General features: G+C 39.2%; 1 protein-coding gene and 1 non-coding gene across 2 annotated transcripts; one reads left to right on the forward strand and one right to left on the reverse strand.

Moving 5' to 3' along the window:
• Positions 1-870: 870 nt before the first annotated feature.
• On the reverse strand, positions 871-977 carry LOC141709463 (small nucleolar RNA R71). The gene has a single exon (XR_012570038.1). It is a non-coding gene; the product is annotated as a small nucleolar RNA R71 (small nucleolar RNA).
• Positions 978-10,741: 9,764 nt separating this feature from the next.
• On the forward strand, positions 10,742-11,583 carry LOC141688022 (uncharacterized). Its single transcript, XM_074492868.1, has 2 exons — positions 10,742-10,848; positions 11,127-11,583. Exons 1-2 carry the CDS (start codon positions 10,742-10,744, stop codon positions 11,581-11,583), a joined length of 564 nt encoding a protein of 187 aa, XP_074348969.1.
• The last annotated feature ends 10,930 nt before the right edge of the window (positions 11,584-22,513 follow it).

A 22,513-nucleotide genomic window follows, 5' to 3' on the forward strand; every position in this document is an offset into this window, starting at 1 on the left:
TAATTAAGTAGTTAATTATAATTAATATTTAATCAATAATTTTAAGTGTTATCTTAACATTGAGAAGTAATCATACATTGGTGAGTGAGTTTAATTAGACAATAACTTAGTCTGAGTCTCTGAGGGAACGAACTAGAAAGTATTTTATATTACTTGCGAACGCGTATACTTGCGTGAATATTAGTGCGTGATTTCGCCCTAACAAGTTTTTGGCGCCGCTGCCGGGGACTCGGCATATTTGTTTAGTTTATGTACTTGCCATCATTGGTCATTAGGACTCAGTGATTAGGACGAAGTAGTTAATTACTCTTTTCGGTTGTGTTTCAGGTACTTTAGCAAGCGTTTATGCAAACTCGTTCTCGTGCTCGCAAGAGGACCTTAGATACAGCTGAGGAGAAAGACGAAGTTCTTGATACTCCGGAGAAGTTAGATTTTGAGGATTCGGATTCAGGAACTGAGCAGAAAGAACCAGTAAACATGGGAGATCGTATTGTTCAAGCTGATCCAGCTCTTATGGATTTTTCTCGGCCTAAAATTGATGACATTCAGTCAAGCATCCTTCATCCGGCTATTCAAGCTAACACCTTTGAAATCAAGCCGGGCACTATTCAGATGGTGCAGAATTCTGTTTCTTTTGGAGGAGCGGCAACTGAAGACCCCAACATGCACATAAGGAATTTTGTCGAGATCTGCAGCACTTTTAAGTATAATGGCGTGACTGATGAGGCTATCAAGTTGAGGCTTTTTCCATTCTCACTAAGGGATAAGGCTAAAGACTGGTTACATTCTGAACCAGCTGGGTCCATCACTACGTGGCAAGATCTTGCGCAAAAGTTTCTGGTGAAGTTTTATCCAATGGCAAAGACTGCTGCTATGAGGAGTGCTCTTACTCAGTTTGCGCAGCAACCTACAGAATCTATGTGCGAGGCTTGGGAACGCTACAAGGAAATGTTGAGAAAATGTCCACATCATGGAATGCCGGATTGGATGGTGATCACTGGTTTCTATAATGGTTTGGGGGCCCAATCTCGGCCCATGCTCGATGCAGCAGCTGGAGGCACCTTATGGGCTAAAAGCTATACTGAGGCGTATAATCTTATCGAGACGATGGCTGCAAATGAGCATCAAAACCCAACTCAGAGGATGACGTCAGGCAAGGTCGCAGGTATTCTGGAAGTTGATGCAGCCACCGCTATTGCAGCCCAGCTCAAAGCGCTATCAATGAAGGTTGATTCTTTGGCTACGTATGGAGTTAATCAAATAGCTATGGTTTGTGAGCTTTGTGCAGGTTCTCATGCTACGGATCAGTGTTCTCTTGTCAACGAATCTGTTCAGTATGTGAATAATTATCAGCGATAACAGCAGCCTGTGCCAGCGACCTATCATCCTAACAACAGAAATCATCCAAATTTCAGCTGGAGGAATAATCAGAATGCTATTCAACCAACATATCAGCAAGGAGTAAGTAAACAGTTTAACCCACCTGGATTCCAGCAACCACAACAGTATGCTACAAGGCAATCATATCCTCAACAGGGAAGTACAGCTGCACCTACTAGTGCTGATTTTGAGGAACTTAAGCTGTTATGCAAGAGTCAGGCGGTTTCTATCAAGACCTTGGAAAATCAAATCGGTCAATTAGCCAATGCAGTGCTCAATCGTCAACCTGGCACTCTTCCCAGTGACACGGAAGTACCAGGCAGGAAGGAAGCTAAAGAGCAAGTCAAGGCTATTACCTTAAGGTCTGGAAAAGTAGCTGATGCTGAAAAGGCAAAAGAAGTCGAAGCTGAAGTTAGAGATGAAGAATCTAAGCAAAAGGAGAAAGCGGCGGAACCAAGGAAGACTACTGTTGAACACACTCTGCCTGAGGCTAATACAGGGGAGAAACAGCTCTATCCTCCACCACCTTTTCCTAAGAGATTGCAGCAACAAAAGTTGGATAGACAGTTCGGGAAGTTTCTGGAGGTGTTCAAGAAACTTCACATCAATATACCTTTTGCTGAGGCTCTGGAACAAATGCCTAGTTATGCGAAGTTTATGAAGACTATTCTTTCAAGGAAGGTGAAACTGGATGACCTTGAAACCGTTGCTCTCACAGAAGAATGCAGCGCTGTTCTGCAACAAAAGTTACCACCAAAACTGAAAGATCCAGGAAGCTTCACCATTCCTTGCACCATTGGCAATCTAACTTTTGACAAGTGCCTTTGTGATTTGGGTCCAAGATCAGGATGTGACCTTCAATGTATTCAAGGCAATGAAATTCCCTACAGAAGATGAGGAGTGCTTAAAAGTGGATGTGATTGATTCTGCGGTTACTTCGGAACTCGATCACATGCTAATGTATGATGCATTGGAAAAGGCCTTAGTGGGGGAATTTGACAGTGATGATGAAGATAGCAACGAGCAATTACAATATCTGAACGCTTCTCCCTGGAAGCGAAAGCTGGACATACCATTTGAATCTCTTGGTACTTCTAACCTTAAAAATGCTGAAGGGAAGCTCAAACCATCAATAGAGGAAGCACCTACCTTGGAGCTCAAACCATTACCTGAACACTTGAGGTATGCTTTTTTAGGTGATTCATCTACGTTACCTGTTATTATTTTAGCTGACCTTTCAGGTAGTGAGGAAGACAAGCTCTTAAGGATTTTGAGAGAATTCAAATCGGCTATAGGATGGACCATAGCAGACATCAAGGGGATAAGTCCTTCATATTGTATGCATAAAATTCTGTTAGAGGAAGGTAGTAAGCCAACTGTGGAACAGCAGCGAAGACTGAACCCGATCATGAAGGAGGTGGTGAAGAAAGAAATTCTGAAATGGCTAGATGCAGGCATCATTTATCCTATTTCTGACAGCTCGTGGGTGAGCCCCGTGCAATGTGTACCTAAGAAAGGAGGTATCACTGTGGTCGCAAATGAAAAGAATGAGCTCATCCCTACCCGAACAGTTACAGGATGGAGAGTATGCATGGATTATAGAAAATTGAACAAAGCCACAAGGAAGGATCACTTCCCTCTCCCATTCATTGATCAAATGCTTGACAGATTGGCGGGACATGAGTATTTTTGTCTTCTGGATGGTTATTTCGGGTATAATCAGATTTGTATTGCACCAGAGGATCAGGAAAAGACTACCTTCACTTGTCCATTTGGCACATTTGCTTTTCGTAGAGTTTCGTTTGGGTTATGTGGCGCCCCGGCCACCTTTCAGAGATGTATGATGGCTATATTCTCTGACATGATTGGAAATAACGTCGAAGTGTTCATGGATGACTTCTCCGTCTTTGGACACTCATATGATGAATGTTTGAATAATCTGCGCGCCGTACTCAAAAGATGTGCGGAAACTAATTTGGTGCTTAATTGGGAGAAATGTCATTTTATGGTGCGTGAAGGCATTATCCTTGGGCATAAGGTCTCTAGCAAGGGTCTGGAGGTGGACAAGGCCAAGGTGGGAGTCATTGAAAATCTTCCCCCACCCAATTCTGTGAAAGGAATCCATAGTTTTCTTGGTCATGCGGGTTTTTATCGGCGATTCATCAAGGACTTTTCAAAGATATCTAAGCCATTGTGTAATTTGCTTGAGAAAGATGTGCCTTTCAAATTTGATGATGAATGTTTGGCAGCATTCGAGACTCTCAAGAAAAGTTTGATCACTGCACCAGTTATTACAGCACCAGATTGGACAGAACCGTTTGAGATGATGTGTGATGCGAGTGACTATGCGGTAGGTGCAGTTCTGGGACAGCGCAAGAAAAATCTCTTCCATGTGGTCTACTATGCGAGTAAGACTTTAAATGGGGCCCAATTGAACTACACCACTACTGAGAAGGAGCTTTTGGCTATAGTCTTTGGCTTTGAGAAATTTCGATCTTATCTGCTTGGTACGAAAGTAACAGTATTCACTGATCATGCAGCTATTCGCTATCTGGTTTCTAAGAAGGATTCGAAGCCGAGACTCATTCGTTGGGTGCTTTTACTTCAGGAATTTGAGTTAGAGATCAAAGATAGAAAAGGTACTGAGAATCAAGTAGCTGACCATCTCTCTAGGTTGGAGAATCCCGATTCTACTTCACAAGATAAGACGTTAATCAATGAATCTTTTCCGGATGAGCAGTTGTTTGCAATTCAGGAGGAAGAACCATGGTTTGCAGATATTGTAAACTATCTTGTCAGCAATATAATGCCGCTTAATTTGACATCCGCTCAGAAGAAGAAGTTTCTGCATGAGGTAAAGTGGTATATGTGGGATGAACCATATTTGTTTAGACAGGGAGCTGATCAGATCATCAGGAGATGTATCCCGTTCTGTGAGACGGAGGGGATATTACGAGACTGCCATTCCACAGTTTATGGTGGACACTATGGAGTTGAGAAGACGGCAGCTCATATTCTGCAAGCAGGTTTTTTCTGGCCTACTTTGTTCAAGGATGCTCATCAGTTTGTGTTAAGGTGTGATCGTTGCCAAAGAGTGGGAAATTTGTCAAGGAAGGATGAGATGCCATTAAATATGATGCTTGAAGTCGAGGTCTTTGATGTATGGGGAATCGATTTCATGGGGCCTTTTATCTCATCTTGCAATAATCAGTACATCTTGCTGGCAGTCGATTATGTCTCAAAATGGGTCGAAGTTAAAGCTTTACCGACAAATGATGCAAAGGCGGTGCTAAATTTTCTTCATAAGCAAATTTTCACAAGGTTTGGAACGCCTCAGGTAATCATAAGTGATGAAGGATCGCATTTTTGCAACCGTAAGTTCACTTCTATGATGCAGCGTTATAATGTGAATCATCGAGTAGCTACTGCCTATCATCCGCAAACAAATGGTCAAGCGGAAGTGTCTAACAGAGAGATAAAGCGCATTCTAGAGAAGGTTGTTTGTCCTTCAAGGAAGGATTGGTCTTTAAAGCTCGATGAAGCTGTTTGGGCTTACAGAACAGCATACAAAACTCCACTTGGGATGTCACCGTTTCAGTTGGTGTACGGTAAGGGATGTCATCTACCGGCGGAGCTTGAGCATAAGGCCTACTGGGCATTGAAGAAATTGAACCTGGATTTAGATGCAGCTGGTAAGAAAAGAATGCTTCAGCTTAATGAATTTCGACTTCAAGCGTACGAGAATAATAAGATGTATAAGGAAAAGGTGAAGAGGTGGCACAATAGGAAGCTACATCCTAAGTTATTTGTGCCAGGGCAACAAGTTCTTTTATTCAACTCTCGGCTCCGACTTTTTCCTGGAAAGTTGAAATCAAGGTGGTCTGGACCTTTTATTGTCAAAACTGTGTTTCCACATGGAGCGGTGGAAATTTTTGAGAATGATTCGGACCAAGCATTCAAAGTTAACGGTCAGCGGTTGAAGCACTACTATGGGGACATGGCAAACCGAGAGGTGGTTAGTGCCATTTTGTTGACTACTTGAGAAAGGTACGGAACGTCAAGCTAATGACGAAAAAGAAGCGCTGCGTGGGAGGCAACCCATGAATTGTTGTTACAGGAACCCTTAGAAGTTAATAACCTATCCAAAAACACAAAAAAAATCAGAAAAAAGGGGCTGAGAAAAATTTTTTCCAGAGACCCTCTGCGCGCCCGCGCAGCTATGCTGAGCGGCCGCGCAGGGGTCGAGTTCCAGAAAAAAATTTTTCAGTTCAGAAAAAAAAAAACAAAAAAAAAAAAAACAAAAACACAAAAACCCATCACAGCCTATAAACCCACGAATTCTTTTCACATTACCCCATGATTTTATCCCTCAACCCCACTCCTAATCTAATTTAACCTACTCCACACCCTATATATACATACACCTATCCCACATATCTCCCACAAACTTCCTACACTTAAACCCTCTCATAAACATCAAAAATCAGTTCTTACACACTTTTATTCACAAATCAATGGCACCCAAGAGAGCACGCACTATTGACAGCAGCAGCACAGTTTCTACAGCTGATTCTTCGAGGGGCACTGCTGCAAGGCCTCGGTTAACTGACAGAGCTGCAGAGGAGGAGTACACTAGGTTGTTGGGGAAGCCAATTCTGAAGGAGAGGGGGTTTTTACCATCAGGGAGGGATGGTGAGTTGTTGCCCATGATTGCAGAGAAGGGGTGGATAGCTTTTTGTGAGTCACCCGAAGCAGTACCGATGAGTGTTGTTCGCGAGTTCTACGCGAACGCGAAGGCTGAAAAGAATGGGTTTTCTGTAGTTCGTGGGCTGACGGTTGATTATCATCCTGCGGCGATTCGCCGTGTGATTGGACAGCGAGAGAGGAATCCCGAGGAGGAGAACTGGAATGAAAAGACTGCTGAGGATTTTGACTTGGATTTGATTTGTGCGACTCTCTGTCGACCGGGCACAGTTTGGAACCGCAGTCCAGCCAATAATGAGTATCGTCACTTTCCGGCGATTGCCATGAACAGGTATGCCCGTGCATGGAATGCATTTATATGTGCTAATATTTTGCCTTCTTCACATGCACACGAGGTCACAGTTGAGAGAGCACAGTTGTTGTGGGGAATTCTGAATGAGGAATACTATGTGGACCTTGGTGAGTTTATCTACCAAGGAATTCTGAAGTTTTTGAGGGGAGCAAAGCATATGAACATCCCTTATGCATCCACGGTTACGATGCTATGCCGAGCAGTAGGAGTGAACTGGTCAGCTCATGAGCAGTTGCAGTTGCCAGCAGCTCCGATAGATTCTGGCACTCTGAATGGGATGCAGGAGTGGACCGGTGGTGAGCCTGAGGAGCATGGGCTGGGTTATCGTCTTCCAGGAGGACGTCCAGCACGAGGTGCTATTATGGCTAGGCCAGGGCGTGGTGAGGCTGGTTCTTCGAGAGCTCAGGAGGGTGCTGGGATGGGTGATGCCCAGTATAGGAGGCTTTCACGGCGGATGGATGCCATGTATGAGACGCAGAGCAGGTTTGCTCAGGAGCTCACCCTTGCGTTAGGGACTGCTTTTCGAGGCCTTGGAGCTGATATCCAGTGGCCAGTTTTTGGTGAGGACTCTGCATACCCGCCGCCTGATACTCCACCCACTGAGGGTGATGATGATGATGACTCCGAGTAGGTATACCCTGTGTTCCTTTCTACTACCTTCACTGGGGACAGTGAAGATTTTAAGTTTGGGGGTGGTAGTTAAGGAATATTTTGTGTGTATCATATAGCTGCATATTCATGATAGTTAGTTCATATAGTTGCATAATTTTTGCCATATAAGTTTTTTTTATATAGCTTTATTTGTTTGTCATATCATATAGCTCATGCATATACCATGATCCCTTTTGCAATGATTTATCGACTGAATTGTGATATTGATGCGAGTGTGGTGATAGCATTAAAGTGATATTAAGTTGTGTAGGTTGATATGCATGCTAGAAGCAATTGAATTTTCACTAAGTCTTAGAGAATGCTTAAGGGCTAGATTGTTGTTATGATCTGATTATTTTCGAGGATAATCTATTTATTATGCTTAGAATTTGATAATAGGTTCTTAGTGGTAAAGGCATGAAAAAGAAAAAAAAATGGAGTAAAAATGGAATTTGTTGCTAGTTGTGGCTAGGCGTCAAATGGCTAGTAGCCGGCTCACATGTTATGTGAGTAGTCTAGGGTTGAGCAAGATGGAGCGAAACGCACTTGCTCAGAAAAAAAAAATAAAAAAAAATTGCATAATTGATCAAGAGTGGGCTCTTTGGTATTCGAGTTATTAAGTTCTTAGGGGACTTTGTGCCTAGTGACCTAAGGCTTTTAGAGTCTAGGATCCGCTAACCTAACGCTCGTTACATGGATACCATTGTATAAGTCTTTTGTGGACCTCACTCATTGCACGGTCAAATAAGCATTTGAGTTGTAAATAAAAAGCACGATTCCGTAGTAAGCTCCAGAGTTCTTGTAGTGTTGTATATCACTTTGTGCCTAGAATTTTTATTCTTTATATAATCGTAGGATTGCCTTGAGGATAGTCTAGTTATAGTAATTGGTATAGTTCCGAAGCATATCTGTTAAGCATTTGCACACACCACGTTTCTGGCTGTATGTCCGTTTGCATGAGTTTATTGATCTTTAGTGTCTAACTGCATTCGTTGAGATGTGACAATTTGGTTGGTTAATTGTAGTAAGGGGGATCGTTGCATTTTCATATAGATTGCATTCATGCATATTTTTATTTGTTTTGAGTCTGTGACGCTTGAGGACAAGCATCGATTTAAGTTTGGGGGTGTGATAAGTGGCATTTTATACCACTTAGAACGTCTTAAAATGGCTTAAATTGGTGTCTTGAAATCAAGTATTTTGTGTATTTGATGCGTTTTTCTAGTGTTTATGCATTTCAGGGTATTAGTTGCATTTCGGAGGAGGAATCATCAAGAATAAGCCTTGGCATGTGTTCACCATTGAGAGAGGAAAAGAACGGGCAGATTACGGCGAAGAAACGGAGCAAACCGGGAATTTTTCCAGTAGGGTCCTGCGCGCCCGCGCAGCAATGCTGAGCGGCCGCGCAGCAGCCTTGCGCGCCCGCGCAGAAATGCTGAGCGGCCGCGCAGGGTCGGGGAAAAAGCTGAATTATTTTAGACTTCTACTTCTGTTTGGCTTCCAACTTCTATGTAATCTGAGTTTTATGGGACTATTATATAAGTAGATTTAAGACGTTTTCATAGAGAATAAGAAGGAGATTATGTTTTAGATTGTGTTTGGCGCAAGAAGCGAAGGAGATAAGGAAGAAGACCGATTTAGCACACTGCAGCGAAGAGGAAGCATATATTCTTGTGATTCTTGTTTTGTTGTAACATGGGATGCTAGTTTTCTTGCTTTGACTTATTTACTCTTGTGACGTACTCGGTTTTAATATAATTAGTTTAGTTATTATTTTCTTGTGTTGTTTATCATGATTTCATATGAACCCATGATGGTGATAAGTTCTATTAGGGGCTAATCGTGATCATGGGATTGCAACGGATTTATTATGGAATTCTTTAGTTAGTTGTTTAATACTTTAGTGTGTGATGATTGCATGATATCTAGTATTGGTTGTGCGTATTCGTCTTATGTGCGTCACGAACATATAAGATAGGGTGTTAATCTCTTATGAAGCGACGGTGGATCTTGAGGTTTAGAACTTGCCATGCTAGCATAGGTTCATGTACGTTGTGCATGATTAGTGGGTAACTCTAACAGTTTTATTTGCCCTATGTAATCAAAAGGAATAACTTGTGCTTAAATCGTTGTGTTGTCAATTTCTGTAGACATATAGGAACTCAACATAATTGATGACTATTCAACTTCTATCTTAATTGTGGATGCTTGGTAGAATGGTATTAGTACAATGAAAGTTGGCTTTTATCAGTTTCGTGTTATTCGATTAATATCATCACTGTCACATGCTAAAGGTAATAACAATGGCTATAGAAGGAAGTAATAATGAAGTTGTGATCTCATGAGTGTTTTATTATTGATAAATTGAAGTGTTAGTTAAGTGGTTAATTAAGTAGTTAATTATAATTAATATTTAATCAATAATTTTAAGTGTTATCTTAACATTGAGAAGTAATCATACATTGGTGAGTGAGTTTAATTAGACAATAACTTAGTCTGAGTCTCTGAGGGAACGAACTAGAAAGTATTCTATATTACTTGCGAACGCGTATACTTGCGTGAATATTAGTGCGTGATTTCGCCCTAACAATGCAACAGAGGGGCATGCCTTGTTAAGCTTCATGAATGCGTACCCCGGTTATAATCAAATTCTGATGTACGGCCCCGATCTGGAGCATACATCCTTCATCACTGACAGGGGGTTATATTGCTACATAGGGATGCCATTTGGATTGATCAATGCATGCGCGACCTACCCGCTGTTGGTGAAAATGATGTTCAAAAATCAGATTGGGAGGACCATGGAAGTAAAAGTAGATGACATGTTAGTTAAATCGAAGGAGTAAAATGATCATGTCAAACATCTGATGGAAATGTTCAACATCCTAAGGAGGTTTCGCATGAAGTTGAACCTGCAAAAATTTGGGTGTGGTGTTGAGTCGGGCAAGTTCCTTGAATTCATTATCAATCATAGGGAGATTGAGACCAACCCCGCCAAGATTAAAGCGTTGCTAGACAAGAAGTCCCCCATAAGGGTAAAGCAAGTGCAAAGCTTAACTGGAAGGATTGCCGTGTTAAATCGATTTATATCTAAATCATCCAATAGATGCAAAGAATTCTTCAAGGCAATTAAAGTAGCAGGGAAATATTTTGTGTTGATGTCGGACTGTGAGGAGGCTTTCAGGAGGATCAAGGAGCCGCTAGGAAACCCTCACATGTTATCAAATACATTGTATGGAGAATATTTGATTATGTACTTGGCAGTTTCAGAGTATTCGATCAGCATAGTGCTGGTGAGAGAAGAGGATGGGCAACAATCACCAGTGTATTACGTTAGTAAGAGGCTAAATGATGCTGAGACTTGTTACACCATCATGGAAAAATTGGTTTATACGTTAACCCTCGTATCAAGAAAATTGCGCCCGTATTTTCAGGCTCACGGAATTGAAGTCCGTACAGCCTATGCTCGACGACAAGTCCTTCACAAACCAGAATTATATAAGAGAGGTTTCAACTAACCACTGCTCAGGTATGTTGATGAGGAAGAAGGAAATTACATTTTGAGGGAGGTACATGAAGATATTTGTGGCAATCACTCGGGGGGGTAACTCGTTGGCAATGAAGATTTTACGCTAGGGTTACTATTGTCCTACGATGAAGGAGGATGCTACTAACTTTGTTAGAGCATTTGATCGCTGTCAACGCTTCACGAACTACTCATCTATGCCGGTAACGCTTTTGATATCTATGATGAGTACATGGTTTTCCATGTGGGGAATTGATTTTATTGGATAATTACCGAAAGCTAAAAGAGACATCAAGTATGTAGTGGTTGCAATTGATTACTTCACCAAGTGGGTCGAGGCCATGCCACAAGCAAACATCACCGTGAATAAAATCAAACACTTTGTACTCAACTCTATTGTGTGCAGATTTGGGATTCCTTACAAGCTTATTTCTGACAATGGGAAGCAGTTTGATAGCAAGGAGTTGTGGCAGCTATGTGATGATCTGAAGATTAAGAAAGAATTTGCAACAGTATATCATCCGCGAGCAATGGGCAAACTGAAGCTGTCAACAAGATAATAAAGCATACTCTCAAGACCAAGTTGGAAGAACGTAAAGGAAACTGGCCTGAAGAACTCCCAAAAGTACCGTTGTCATACAACACGACTCCAAGGTCTACTACGGGAGAAACTCCTTTTATGCTAACTTATGGATATGAGGCTATGATTCCCGTAGAAGTTGGTCCGGGATCACTCCGTATTGATCGTTATGCAGAAGGAGATGCAGAGGTTAACCAGATGCTTCACTTGGATCTCTTGGAGGAAGCAAGAATTAACTCTCAGTTAAAGCTTGTAACGTATCAACAATGCCCAACAAGGTACTACAACAAGAAAATAAAGGGACAACTGCTGAAAGTATGTGATCTAGTACTCAGGAAGGTGATGCCAAATACAAAGAATCCCCAATATGGAGTATTTGGAGCCAATTAGGAAGGATCATACTGAATCAAAGCAATATTGTGGAAGGGGACCTATCATCTTGAAGACTTGGAAGGAAAGCTTGCCCCGCAAGCGTGGAATGCAGAACATCTATGAAAGTACTATCAATAAGGTGTGGCTACGACCCCTTACATATTCTTATCTATATTTCCAGTTGATTTAAGTAGGACTATCCCCGAATCATAGACTAGAAGAAATAAAATTCCTCATAGCCTAGGGTGGAAGTGCATGTACTACTCCATTTCAGAATTAGTTGAAGGAACATATTTTTGCATAAATTCCCCACATAGCATAGTATCCATGGGACTGGTACATTTTTGACACTAGAGGGTATTATTAATAAAGACTTTGAAAATTTCCTTATGTTTTAATCTGTGTTGTTTGTTTTCTTTTTTTTTCCTTTTATTTGGACATTGTATATAGTGGAAAATTTCATCACAGCTAAACAAAATGTCTGAGATATACAAAAGACATTATGGCGTGTCCTGTACTATATGACGCGTTCTGGAATTTGTATGGATAAAGGCATTACAGGTTTATTTAAAATTTTTAGCTTGTTTAGAATGGTGACGCGTCATGAAAGATAGACGCGCCCACATCAAGTAAACCTCATAATGCAACACTTAGCTTGTATTGAAGAGTTGACAAGAAAAATAAAGCATTGTTATAAAAGGAAGTGTTAGAAGACATATCCTCACTTAGACACGCGTTAATTGTAGGATGCGCCCATCTTTTGACATGGTTTATTAAATCTTAGCATTTCAATAACATATAAGGAAGTTTGATAAAACAGGGAAGATAGAACAAAAGACAATATGCATGAAAGTAATCCAAGGCATAGGACCTTGAGAAAGTCACCATCGAAAAACATCCACAGAGATACTAAGTCATAGAATTACAAATTTCAAGAATTAAAGGGACATGCACTCATAAATGTTCGATAAAACTTCCAAATAAAAGATGACGCGTCATAGGATAGAGGCACGTCATGTTGTTTATCCTGGATGTTTTGAGGAGGTTGCTCAGGCTGAATTTGCAGTGGTGAGGATGCTAGAGACGTGTCATCTTCCTTTAATCCAAGAATAATTCTTTTATTCTTGATGGAATCTGCAGCCCTAACCTTGAAATTATTTACCCATTTCTGGGTTTCTTCATCAAATTTGGAAAAGGTGTATTATAGATCATTTGCAATGAAACCAGAATGTCACTCCTCGAATCCAGCCTGGTGCACCAAATTCTTCTCCTCTTTCCAACCATGCACTCTATCATTATTAAGGATATCCTAGTCCAACTACATTGTAGAGTTTAAAGCAACTGCTTGATCAACAGCTTTTTCCATAGAGGTCATGTGCCCTTGAAGATGTGCCTTCTCTAACTGCAACTCAAGGATCTCAACATCTTTCTCTTGGGTAAGAAGCATGATGATTTTATCTAGATATTTGACCTTATCTTCAGCCTGAATCTTGGCATTGTCAGAAATGGCAAGACGCGCCCTCAACCTAGGAGCCATAGTGGCATTTTGCTTGGTATGGAAGTGAAGTTCAGCAACTGCTTTGATCATGGCCTTCTCCATTTGATCTTCAGTTCTAAAGCTCCAATCTCTTATTTCTTCCTCAGAGAAAAAACCAGTTGAGGACGCGCCCAAACGCCTGTGAACCAGAGAATGTTCATTAGAAATGGTCTTTAGTCACTTGGAGGGCGCGCCCTCATCTCCTGGAGTGTCCATCACAATTGTGTTAATAACATTTGGAGGAGGAGAGGGGGTGACAACAGCAGGAGGTTCTTTGGTTTTCGGGTCATTCTTTGTACCTAGATACTCGGTCCTCCCATCTTTCAGTTTCTTGGAGGCACTAATGGCAAAGCCCCTGGGGAGAGAAGTCATGTCTGCAAAGTAAAAGTTAGACATGGACGCGTCCACAAAGGATGACACGTCCAACAGTTGTCAACATAAACTTATGATTAAGTATAAAAAACTAAATAGAATAAAGGACGTGCCCCAATGGGATGACATGTCCAACTAGTACTAAGCTGACATTCAACAATACATGACACTATGTAATCAGGAGAATGAAAATTAGAAAAATGTCTTAAAAATTGGATGTTTTGGATGTAGACATACAGAAAATGATACAAGAACAAGGTACTAAACAAGATGACGCGCCCTTACCACAAGACGCGTTACACAATATAAGAGACCAAGACAGTCCTTTGAATTATGAAGGCAAAAATATGAAATAGAAAGCATGTAATATATGTTAGTCCCTTAACAATGCAACAAGAATTACAGAAGGGGGGTTGAATGGAATTCTTGAAACTTTTTAACAAATAAATTGTTCTAACTTAAATATATATATCAGTGTGAATTGATTTGCAGAGTGCGGAATAATGACTTGAAATGAATCAAAACACAAGTAATTAAAAACACAAGTCTTTAAAAACTTTCTGGTGAATTTGAATGTATCCACCAGAGATATATAATATATCAAGAGAACTCTGTGTAGCAATTAGCTCACAGCTGCTTACAAATTGACAACAACTAAGATTTTAGAGAAATGCTAAGAATACAACTTACAAATGTTTCTCTCTTGGTTGCTTAGTTCTTTTTTTCTATTTGCTACTTCTTGGTTTATATATCACCAAGATTACAAAGCAATAAGACAAGATAATAAAACAAAAACTATCAAGTCTAATACTATGCTACTTCATTACTCTATTACAGCATCTTTGAATATCTTCATAATAGCATGGAAATGGCAATGCCCCTTTGTTCTCTAAAACCCAGTTGAATAGGCTTCCACATTCCATTTGCATACACTCAACGCATGTGACTGTGTTGTCACTGTCAACAGATGTTTGAATTTTTTATCCGTCGGGTTCATGATCATCCGTCGAGTTCATGATCATCCGTCGGGTTGTCTTATTGATCAGCCATCGAATGGCATTATTGTTTATCCGTCTGGTAGCAATCTGGCACTTGATTTCATTTCATTTATGCAGAATTACAAGACATTATCTATGTACAATTAATCAACCTATTCTGCATATCTAGTTAAAGTCAACATGACTTGAGTACTACTACAGAATCTAAACAATGTGTATGCAGAAATGTGCTACAGACTTATTGTTACATAAGCTACTCACTCGATGGATAATAAATCATCATCCATCGGGACTATATTGAGTTATCCGTCGGGACTATAATCCTTATCCGTCGAGTGCTACATTTTTCACTAAGTAAAATCTACCAAGGTGTTTTGTTAATGTAATCATCAAGTACACAACATATACACAACAATATATACTTAACATGACGCGTCCTAAGAATTATGGTGCGTCCTACGAAAATTGATTTTACCTTGCTCAAGGTCTACTTGTTTGCTGATATCAAGCTGAATTAATTCTGCAGCATTAAGTCACTTAGCTTTTTTCGGAAGCTGTAAGGACATATTTTCCATTGTAAAATTCGTGATATTTACAAATGGAACCTACTCGTGCAGAAGGGCACCAACCCTTTTGAGATTGGCCTCTATGATCATTTCCTTGAGGTTAAAGTGCTTCTCAACGTATTTCAACACCTTCTCAGCTCTTTTTTTTTCTTTCCAGTTAACTCCCTTTCAGTTCTTTTATCTAAAAAGGAGACAAGAAGAATAGCAACAAGAGAAGGAAATAAGTGGTGAAAGAAAGGACGCGTCCTGGGACTAAGGCGCACCCTCGTGGTATCACTTACTTGGCTCCAAGTTGAAACGTACACGAGACCTCTTGACATCATAAATATAGAAGAATGGTCCCTTCCAATCTCTCTCATGGTTGACTTTGCCTTCATTGAATCCCTTATTATTGAGCCATTTGTTGACAACCAGAAAGTGATATCCTGGGATGGACTTTCTAATACTGAAAAGCAGCTAAACTCCTTCATGGAGGGTGTGTCCATCTCAAGGTCATGGTATATGATGTACAAGGCTCATGCTAGTTTGTATGAGTTTGGACATAGTTGAATTGGAGCCACATCATACCATCTTATAATCTTCTTGATATATGGATGCAAGGGCGCGCCCACACCAAGTGAAATGAGTTTTGGGTGAGCGGGTGAGCACCATCCTGGGGATCCTCAAATTCTTCATGTTGAAGAGGTGTTAGATATATCTGTGATGTCATGTCTAATCTGATTTGTTTATTTTCAGAACTTACTATCAGAACTTAACTGGAAATCAGAACTTACTGAAGACATGAAGTTATCAGAACTTAAACCATCAGGACTTACATCAGAACTTAGGTGCGAATACACTTCAGGGATGAAAAGCGGCTGATTTACAGGAGAGGATCTGGATTAAACAAAAGAAGATATGCTTGGAGAGTTGTATACCCAAAGGACTACAGTAGATAATCTCTTATTGATGTATTTTAGGAAATAGAACATATCATATCAATTAGGAGATATCTTGTAACTGTGTAGTATATAAACACAGATTAGGGTTTACACTATATGTGTTATCATTCACGAGAATATTATTCATTATAACCCTAGCAGCTCTTAGTGATATCATACATCACTGAGAGAGTAGATTAAACCTACTGTAATAGAGTTTGATATATTGAATAAACTTGTTTTCTGTTACATACTTGTGTTTATAATTGAATTGATTGTAGATACTATATTCAACCCCCTTCTATAGTATCACTGAGGCCTAAGAAGTGGTATCAGAGCCAATCTGTTAAGCTTACAAACAGTTAAGATCCAAACAAACAATCAATCATGTCTGATCAATCAAAAACACAAGACCCTCAAGAACCTGCAAAGGTTCAACCCATTCAAAACACCAGTAGATATGAAACCATCAGGGTTCCTATGCTCAGGGTGTCTGAGTACCCTGTATGGAGTATGAAGATGGCCATGTTTCTGGAAGCTACAGATCCAGAATATTTAGAAAGAATTTATGATGGTCCACACAAGCCCACAAAGCTTTCTGTTGCAGTTGGGAATGAGCCACAGAAGATGATTCCCAAAGAAAAGAGAGAACTCACCACTGAAGACATCTCTTCACTAGGCAAGGATGCAAAAGTAAGACACTTGCTTCATAGTGCACTTGACAATGTCATGTCAAACAGGGTGATTGGATGCAAGACTGCAAAGAAATCTGGGATGCATTGGAAGTGAGATGTCAAGGAACCAATGCCATCAAAAAGAACAGGAAGGCAATACTCACATAGGAGTGTGAGCACTTTGACTCAAAATCTGATGAGTCATTAACTGATACATATGACAGATTCACAAAGTTGTTGAATGATCTGTCACTAATGGATAAGGAATATGATCTAGAAGATTCAAATCTGAAATTCCTACTAGCTCCTCCTGAAAAGTGGGATTTAAAAGCTACTACAATAAGAGACAACTATGAACTTGCTGATATGTCTCTTGATGAAATCTATGGGATGCTCAAGACTCATGAACTTGATATGGAGCAAAGAAAGAAGAGGCATGGAGGGAAGTCTAAGACAGTTGCTTTAAAGACCGAAGAAAAGCCAATTGTCTCTAGGAAGGCAAAAGGAAAGGCTCTCATCATACAGTCTGATCCAGAGTCATCAGGTTCTCATGATGATGATTTAGAACTTGAAAATTTATCAAAAGTGGATGTTGATGCAAAGATGATGCAACTGTATGCTCTTATGGTGAAGGGTATCACAAAGATAGCCTACAAGAAATTCAGAAAGGGTAAGAAGTTTTCCAGGATAGGTGGAAGTTCTGACAAGAAAGGGTTCAGAAAGACTGAAGGCAAAGGAGAAAAGTCTGACAGAGGAGACAACTCAAATGTCAAATGCTACAATTATGGTGAAAGAGGCCACATCTCTCTTGATTGTAAGAAAGGAAAAGGTGATAAAGGCCAGACACTTATCACAAAGAAGAAAAACTGGGTAGATACTTCAGAATCTGAAGAAGAGGTGAACTATGCCTTAATGGCAAATGCTGAACTAAATGTACCTCTATCAACTCTTGCTTTTGATACAGAAGATATTACTGAGTTGAGATTATTTCTGAAAAACATTTATATTAGCTATAGAGATCAGACTTTAGAGAATAAAAGATTAAAATCTGAAAATCTAAAGTACAAAAACAGAAATAACTATCTTGAAGAAGAGTTAGTCAAGATGAACACTATTCAGACAGAGAGAGATAATGTTGTGTATGTTAAGAATGAATTGCTTAAACAGAATGATTATCTAAAAACTGAATTAGAAAAAGAAAGAGAAATCATCAGGACTTGGACTAACTCAGGCGGAACAACTCAGAATATTCTAAGTAGTGGAAACTGGAAAGAGGGGTTAAGTTATAAAGATGGTAAAAGTGAGAAAGGGACTTTGCCAATTAAGCCAATTGCTATCAAACAGACTGAAAAGCCAAAGGTAAATCCTGTTAAATTTGTTGCAAAAACTGTTGTGTCTGATTCTGAAGAGATGAAAGACTCTAAAACAGAAGTCAAAAAAAAGTTAACTTCTGACAAATTAAAACAGGATAAACTAGCTTTGGTAAACATTGGCTTAATGACAAAGAAGCAGCTTAAGTATAAGCTGAAAGATATTAAAAATGTGAACAAGGTAAAGGAAGCTAGGAAAAATAGGAATGGAAAGGAAGGTGTGAATAAAAGTAATAATTATATGCATGTTCCTAATGCTCCTAGAAAGAAATGATATAATTGTGGAAACTCTAACCATCTTGCTTCTTTTTGCAGGAAAAATAAAGATATAAACTCTTTACCTCCTAGATCAGGAGTTAAGAGTCAGTCTGTTAGGTTTAAACCACAAAATCCTTGTTTTCATTGTGGTAGTTTATGACATTCTAACTTGTAAGGAATATCATAGTTTGTACTATGATTATTATGAAATAAAACCTTCTTTAAAGAAAATTAGTGTAATTCCTTCTAGTGTAAATTCTGATGTAAAGTCTGATATAAAGTTTGATAAAAAGCATGTTAGCATAAACTCTGAAACTAAATCCGCTACAAATGCTAACAAACTTAACAAGGCCAAAGGATCCAAGCAAGTCTGGGTCCTTAAAACTAATCAATAGTGGTCTTTGTGATTCAAGGGCAACAAGAAAAGCATCTTGGTTCTGGACAGTGGATGTTCAGGACATATGACTGGAAATAAAGCGCTGCTATCAGACTCTGTGGAGAAAGAGCACCCGGGAGTTTCTTATGGAGATGGCAACATGGGAAAGACTCTGGGATATGGTAATATCAATCTTGGGAATGTCATAATTGAAACAATAGTTTTTATCTCAGGACTTAAACACAATCTGCTAAGTGTGAGTCAAATCTGTGACAGAGGTTATAATATGGATTTCTTTGAAGAACACTATGAAGTTGTAAGTAATTCTACAGGCAAAGTGGTTCTGAAAGGTTACAGACATGGTAACATATATGAAGCCATACTTTCAACAAATTCTGATGGTTCTGTAATCTGTCTGTTAAGCAGAGCATCAATTGAAGAAAGCTGGAATCGGCACAAAAGACTCTCTCATTTAAATTTCAACAACATAAATGAGCTAGTAAAGAAAGAACTTGTGAGAGGACTGCCAAAATCAATATTTGCTCCTGATGGTCTTTGCGACTCATGTCAAAAGGCAAAACAAAAAAAATCATTCAAGAGCAAAACTGAATTCTCAATTCTTGAGCCTTATCACTTACTGCATGTTGATCTATTTGGTCCAGTCAATGTCATGTCTATTTCAAAGAAGAAATATGCTATGGTTATAGTGGATGAGTTCACAAGATACACTTGGGTGTATTTCTTGCACAAGAAGAATAAACTGCATCTACTCTAACTGATCATGTCAGACAGCTGGATAAGTTAGTCAATGATTCTGTTAAAATAATAAGAAGTGATAATGGCACTGAGTTCAAGAATTCAATCATGGAAGAGTTCTGCAAAGAGCAAGGAATAAAGCAGGATTTTTCTGCATCTGGAACTCCACAGCAGAATGGAGTTGTAGAAAGAAAGAACAGGACCCTTATTGAAGCTGCACGAACTATGCTTGATGAAGCAAAGCTACCAACCTATTTTTGGGCTGAAGCTGTGCAGACTGCTTGTTTTACACAGAATGCTACACTCATAAACAAGCATGGAAAACACCATATGAGATGGTGAAGAAAAAGAAGCCAAATCTGAAATACTTTCATGTATTTGGATGTAAGTGTTTTGTTCTTAAGACTCATCCTGAACAGCTGTCAAAATTTGATCTAAAAGCTGATGAATGAATTTTTGTTAGATATCCACTTTCCACAAAAGCCTTCAGAGTCTACAATTTAAGAACAAGGGTTGTCATGGAATCTATCAATGTATCTTTTGATGATAAAAAGATTACTGGACTTGAAGATTTCAATGATCATGATCAGCTGAGATTTGAAAATGAAGATGTAAATTCTGATGACCTAAATCCCGATCATGTAAGTTCTGTCGGGTTAAATTCTGATGTCATTGAAACTGTGGTAACTGCTTCAAAGGAAAATGCACCAGTTTAGGGGGAGCAAGCTGATGATCATAGCACATCTCAAGACTCTCAAGAAGCATCAGAACCAGTCACTGGCTATTCAAGTTCTGATTCATCAAGTTCTGATGAGCCAAATTCTGACAATTCTGGAAACTCTAATTCTTCAATTCCTGAAGGATCCAACTCAAATTCTGGAATCTCAGAGAGCATAACTTCAGGGGGAGAATCAGAAAATACTGATGGAGACATCATGGATCATGGGGGAGGATCCAGCTCTATAGATCAACTTCCATCTGCAAGGAAGTGGACTAAATCACACACACCTGACTTAATAATTAAAGATCCTGAAGCAAATGTCAGAACTAGAACAACAACATCAAATGAATGTATCTATCGTTCCTTTCTATCTCAGACTGAAGCAAAGAAAGTGGAATAAGCTCTTCAAGATGCTGATTGGGTGCAAGCAATGCATGAAGAGTTAAATGAATTTGAAAGAAATAAATTCTGGACCCTAGTACCAAGACCAAATGATAGACCAATTGTTGGTACAAAATGGGTGTTCAGAAATAAAACTGACAGTGATGGCATAATTACAAGAAACAAAGCAAGGCTGGTTGCTAAAGGTTACTCTCAACATGAGGGTATTGACTATAATGAAACATTTGCTCCAGTTGCTAGATTGGAAGCCATAAGAATCTTTTTGGCTTATGTTGCTCACAAGAAGTTTAAAGTCTTTCAAATGGATGTGAAAAGTGCTTTTCTCAATGGAGAATTGGAAGAAGATGTATATGTTGAACAACCTCCAGGCTTTGTAGATCCAAAATTTCTAAATCATGTCTACAGGCTTGACAAAGCACTTTATGGCCTTAAGCAAGCTCCTAGAGCATGGTATGAGACTCTGCCTCAAATCCTTCTGAAAAGTGGATTTCACATAGACACAATTGACAAGACTTTATTCTACCTCAACCATGTAAATGACTTACTTTTGGTACAGATATATGTTGACGATATCATCTTTGGCTCTACAAATACAAAATTTTGTGAAAGATTTTCCAAGTTAATGCAGTCAAGATATCAAATGAGTATGATGGGAGAGTTGAGTTATTTTCTGGGACTTCAAGTCAAACAAGCTGAAGAAGGTACTTTTATCAGTCAATCCAAGTACACCAGAAATCTACTCAAGAAATTTGGAATGCAAGACAGTTCTACTGCATCAACTCCCATGGCCACTGCCACCAAGTTAGATAAAGATACTGGAGCATCAGTAGATATTACTAACTACAGAGGTATGATTGGCTCTTTACTCTATTTAACTGCAAGTAGACCATATATCATGTATGATACCTTTCTTTGTGCAAGATTTCAGGCCGATCCAAGAGAACCTCATCTAATAGCCGTGAAAAGAATTTTCAAGTACCTCAAGGGTACAGCTGATCTAGGATTGTGGTCTTAGGGAATCAGATTTTAAGCTAATAGGTTACTCAGATGCAGATTTTGCAGGATGCAAAATAGACAGCAAAATCACTAGTGGAAGCTGCCAATTTCTTGGACGTAGATTGGTTTCTTGGTTTAGCAAGAAACAGAAATCAATTTCCACATCAACTACAAAAGCAGAATATATTGCTGCAGGAAGCTGTTGTGCACAGATTCTTTGGATGAAGAATCAGTTACTGGACTATGGGTTGGAATTTTCTAAAATACCTACTTACTGTGACAATCAAAGTGCTATTGCTACGACAGGAAATCCAGTTCAACACTCAATGACAAAGCACATCAGCATTAGGTACCATTTCATAAGGGAACATGTGATGGAAGGTATAATGGAATTGCATTTTGTTCCAACAGATCAACAACTAGCAGATATCTTCACAAAACCACTATGTGAAGCTACTTTTACAAGACTGGTAAATGAACTTGGAATGATTTCAGGTTCTTTCTCAAAATCTGTTTAGTTTTTGTTCTCATACATCAGACTTTATGATCAGTGTTTACAGATTTTCTTATCTCAAAGTAATCTGTGCTTAAATTGTAACATATTAAACACTGCTTATTATCTGATGTGATTCTATAAACTCTGAAAGTGTTTTGAATATTCTGTGACTATTCAATCCAATGAGGACTATTCAAACTATGTATCCCATGCTTGAATTAGTTATTTATGTGTTTATGTGGAAATCACTAACACAAGCAAATTCTGATTTTGATCTTAGTCAAAATTACTTCATGTATCTTATTACTAAGTCACAAACTATATTATTGCTTCTTATCTGTGAAATTCTGATGTCAGTAAATCTTAAGGATGAACTACATGCTTGATAAGCCTCACTTATCTGAAGAAAATAAAAGAAAAGAAAAATTAAAATCAGGTACTCCTTTGAGATCTAGAGTAAATATGTGAAAGGGAAGATCCAAGTGCATTGCTGGTGTTAAGTAATA

Source organism: Apium graveolens, chromosome 2, assembly GCF_009905375.1.
Source record: "Apium graveolens cultivar Ventura chromosome 2, ASM990537v1, whole genome shotgun sequence".
Lineage (NCBI taxonomy): Eukaryota > Viridiplantae > Streptophyta > Magnoliopsida > Apiales > Apiaceae > Apium > Apium graveolens.

Coding starts and splice junctions, on each gene's coding strand:
- LOC141688022 (XM_074492868.1), top strand. CDS start 10,742: ATGAAGGAGGATGCTACTAACTTTGTTAGAGCATTTGATCGCTGTCAA. Junction 10,849..11,126: donor ATATCTATGATGAGTACATG/GTTTTCCATGTG, acceptor AATTTGCAACAG/TATATCATCCGCGAGCAATG.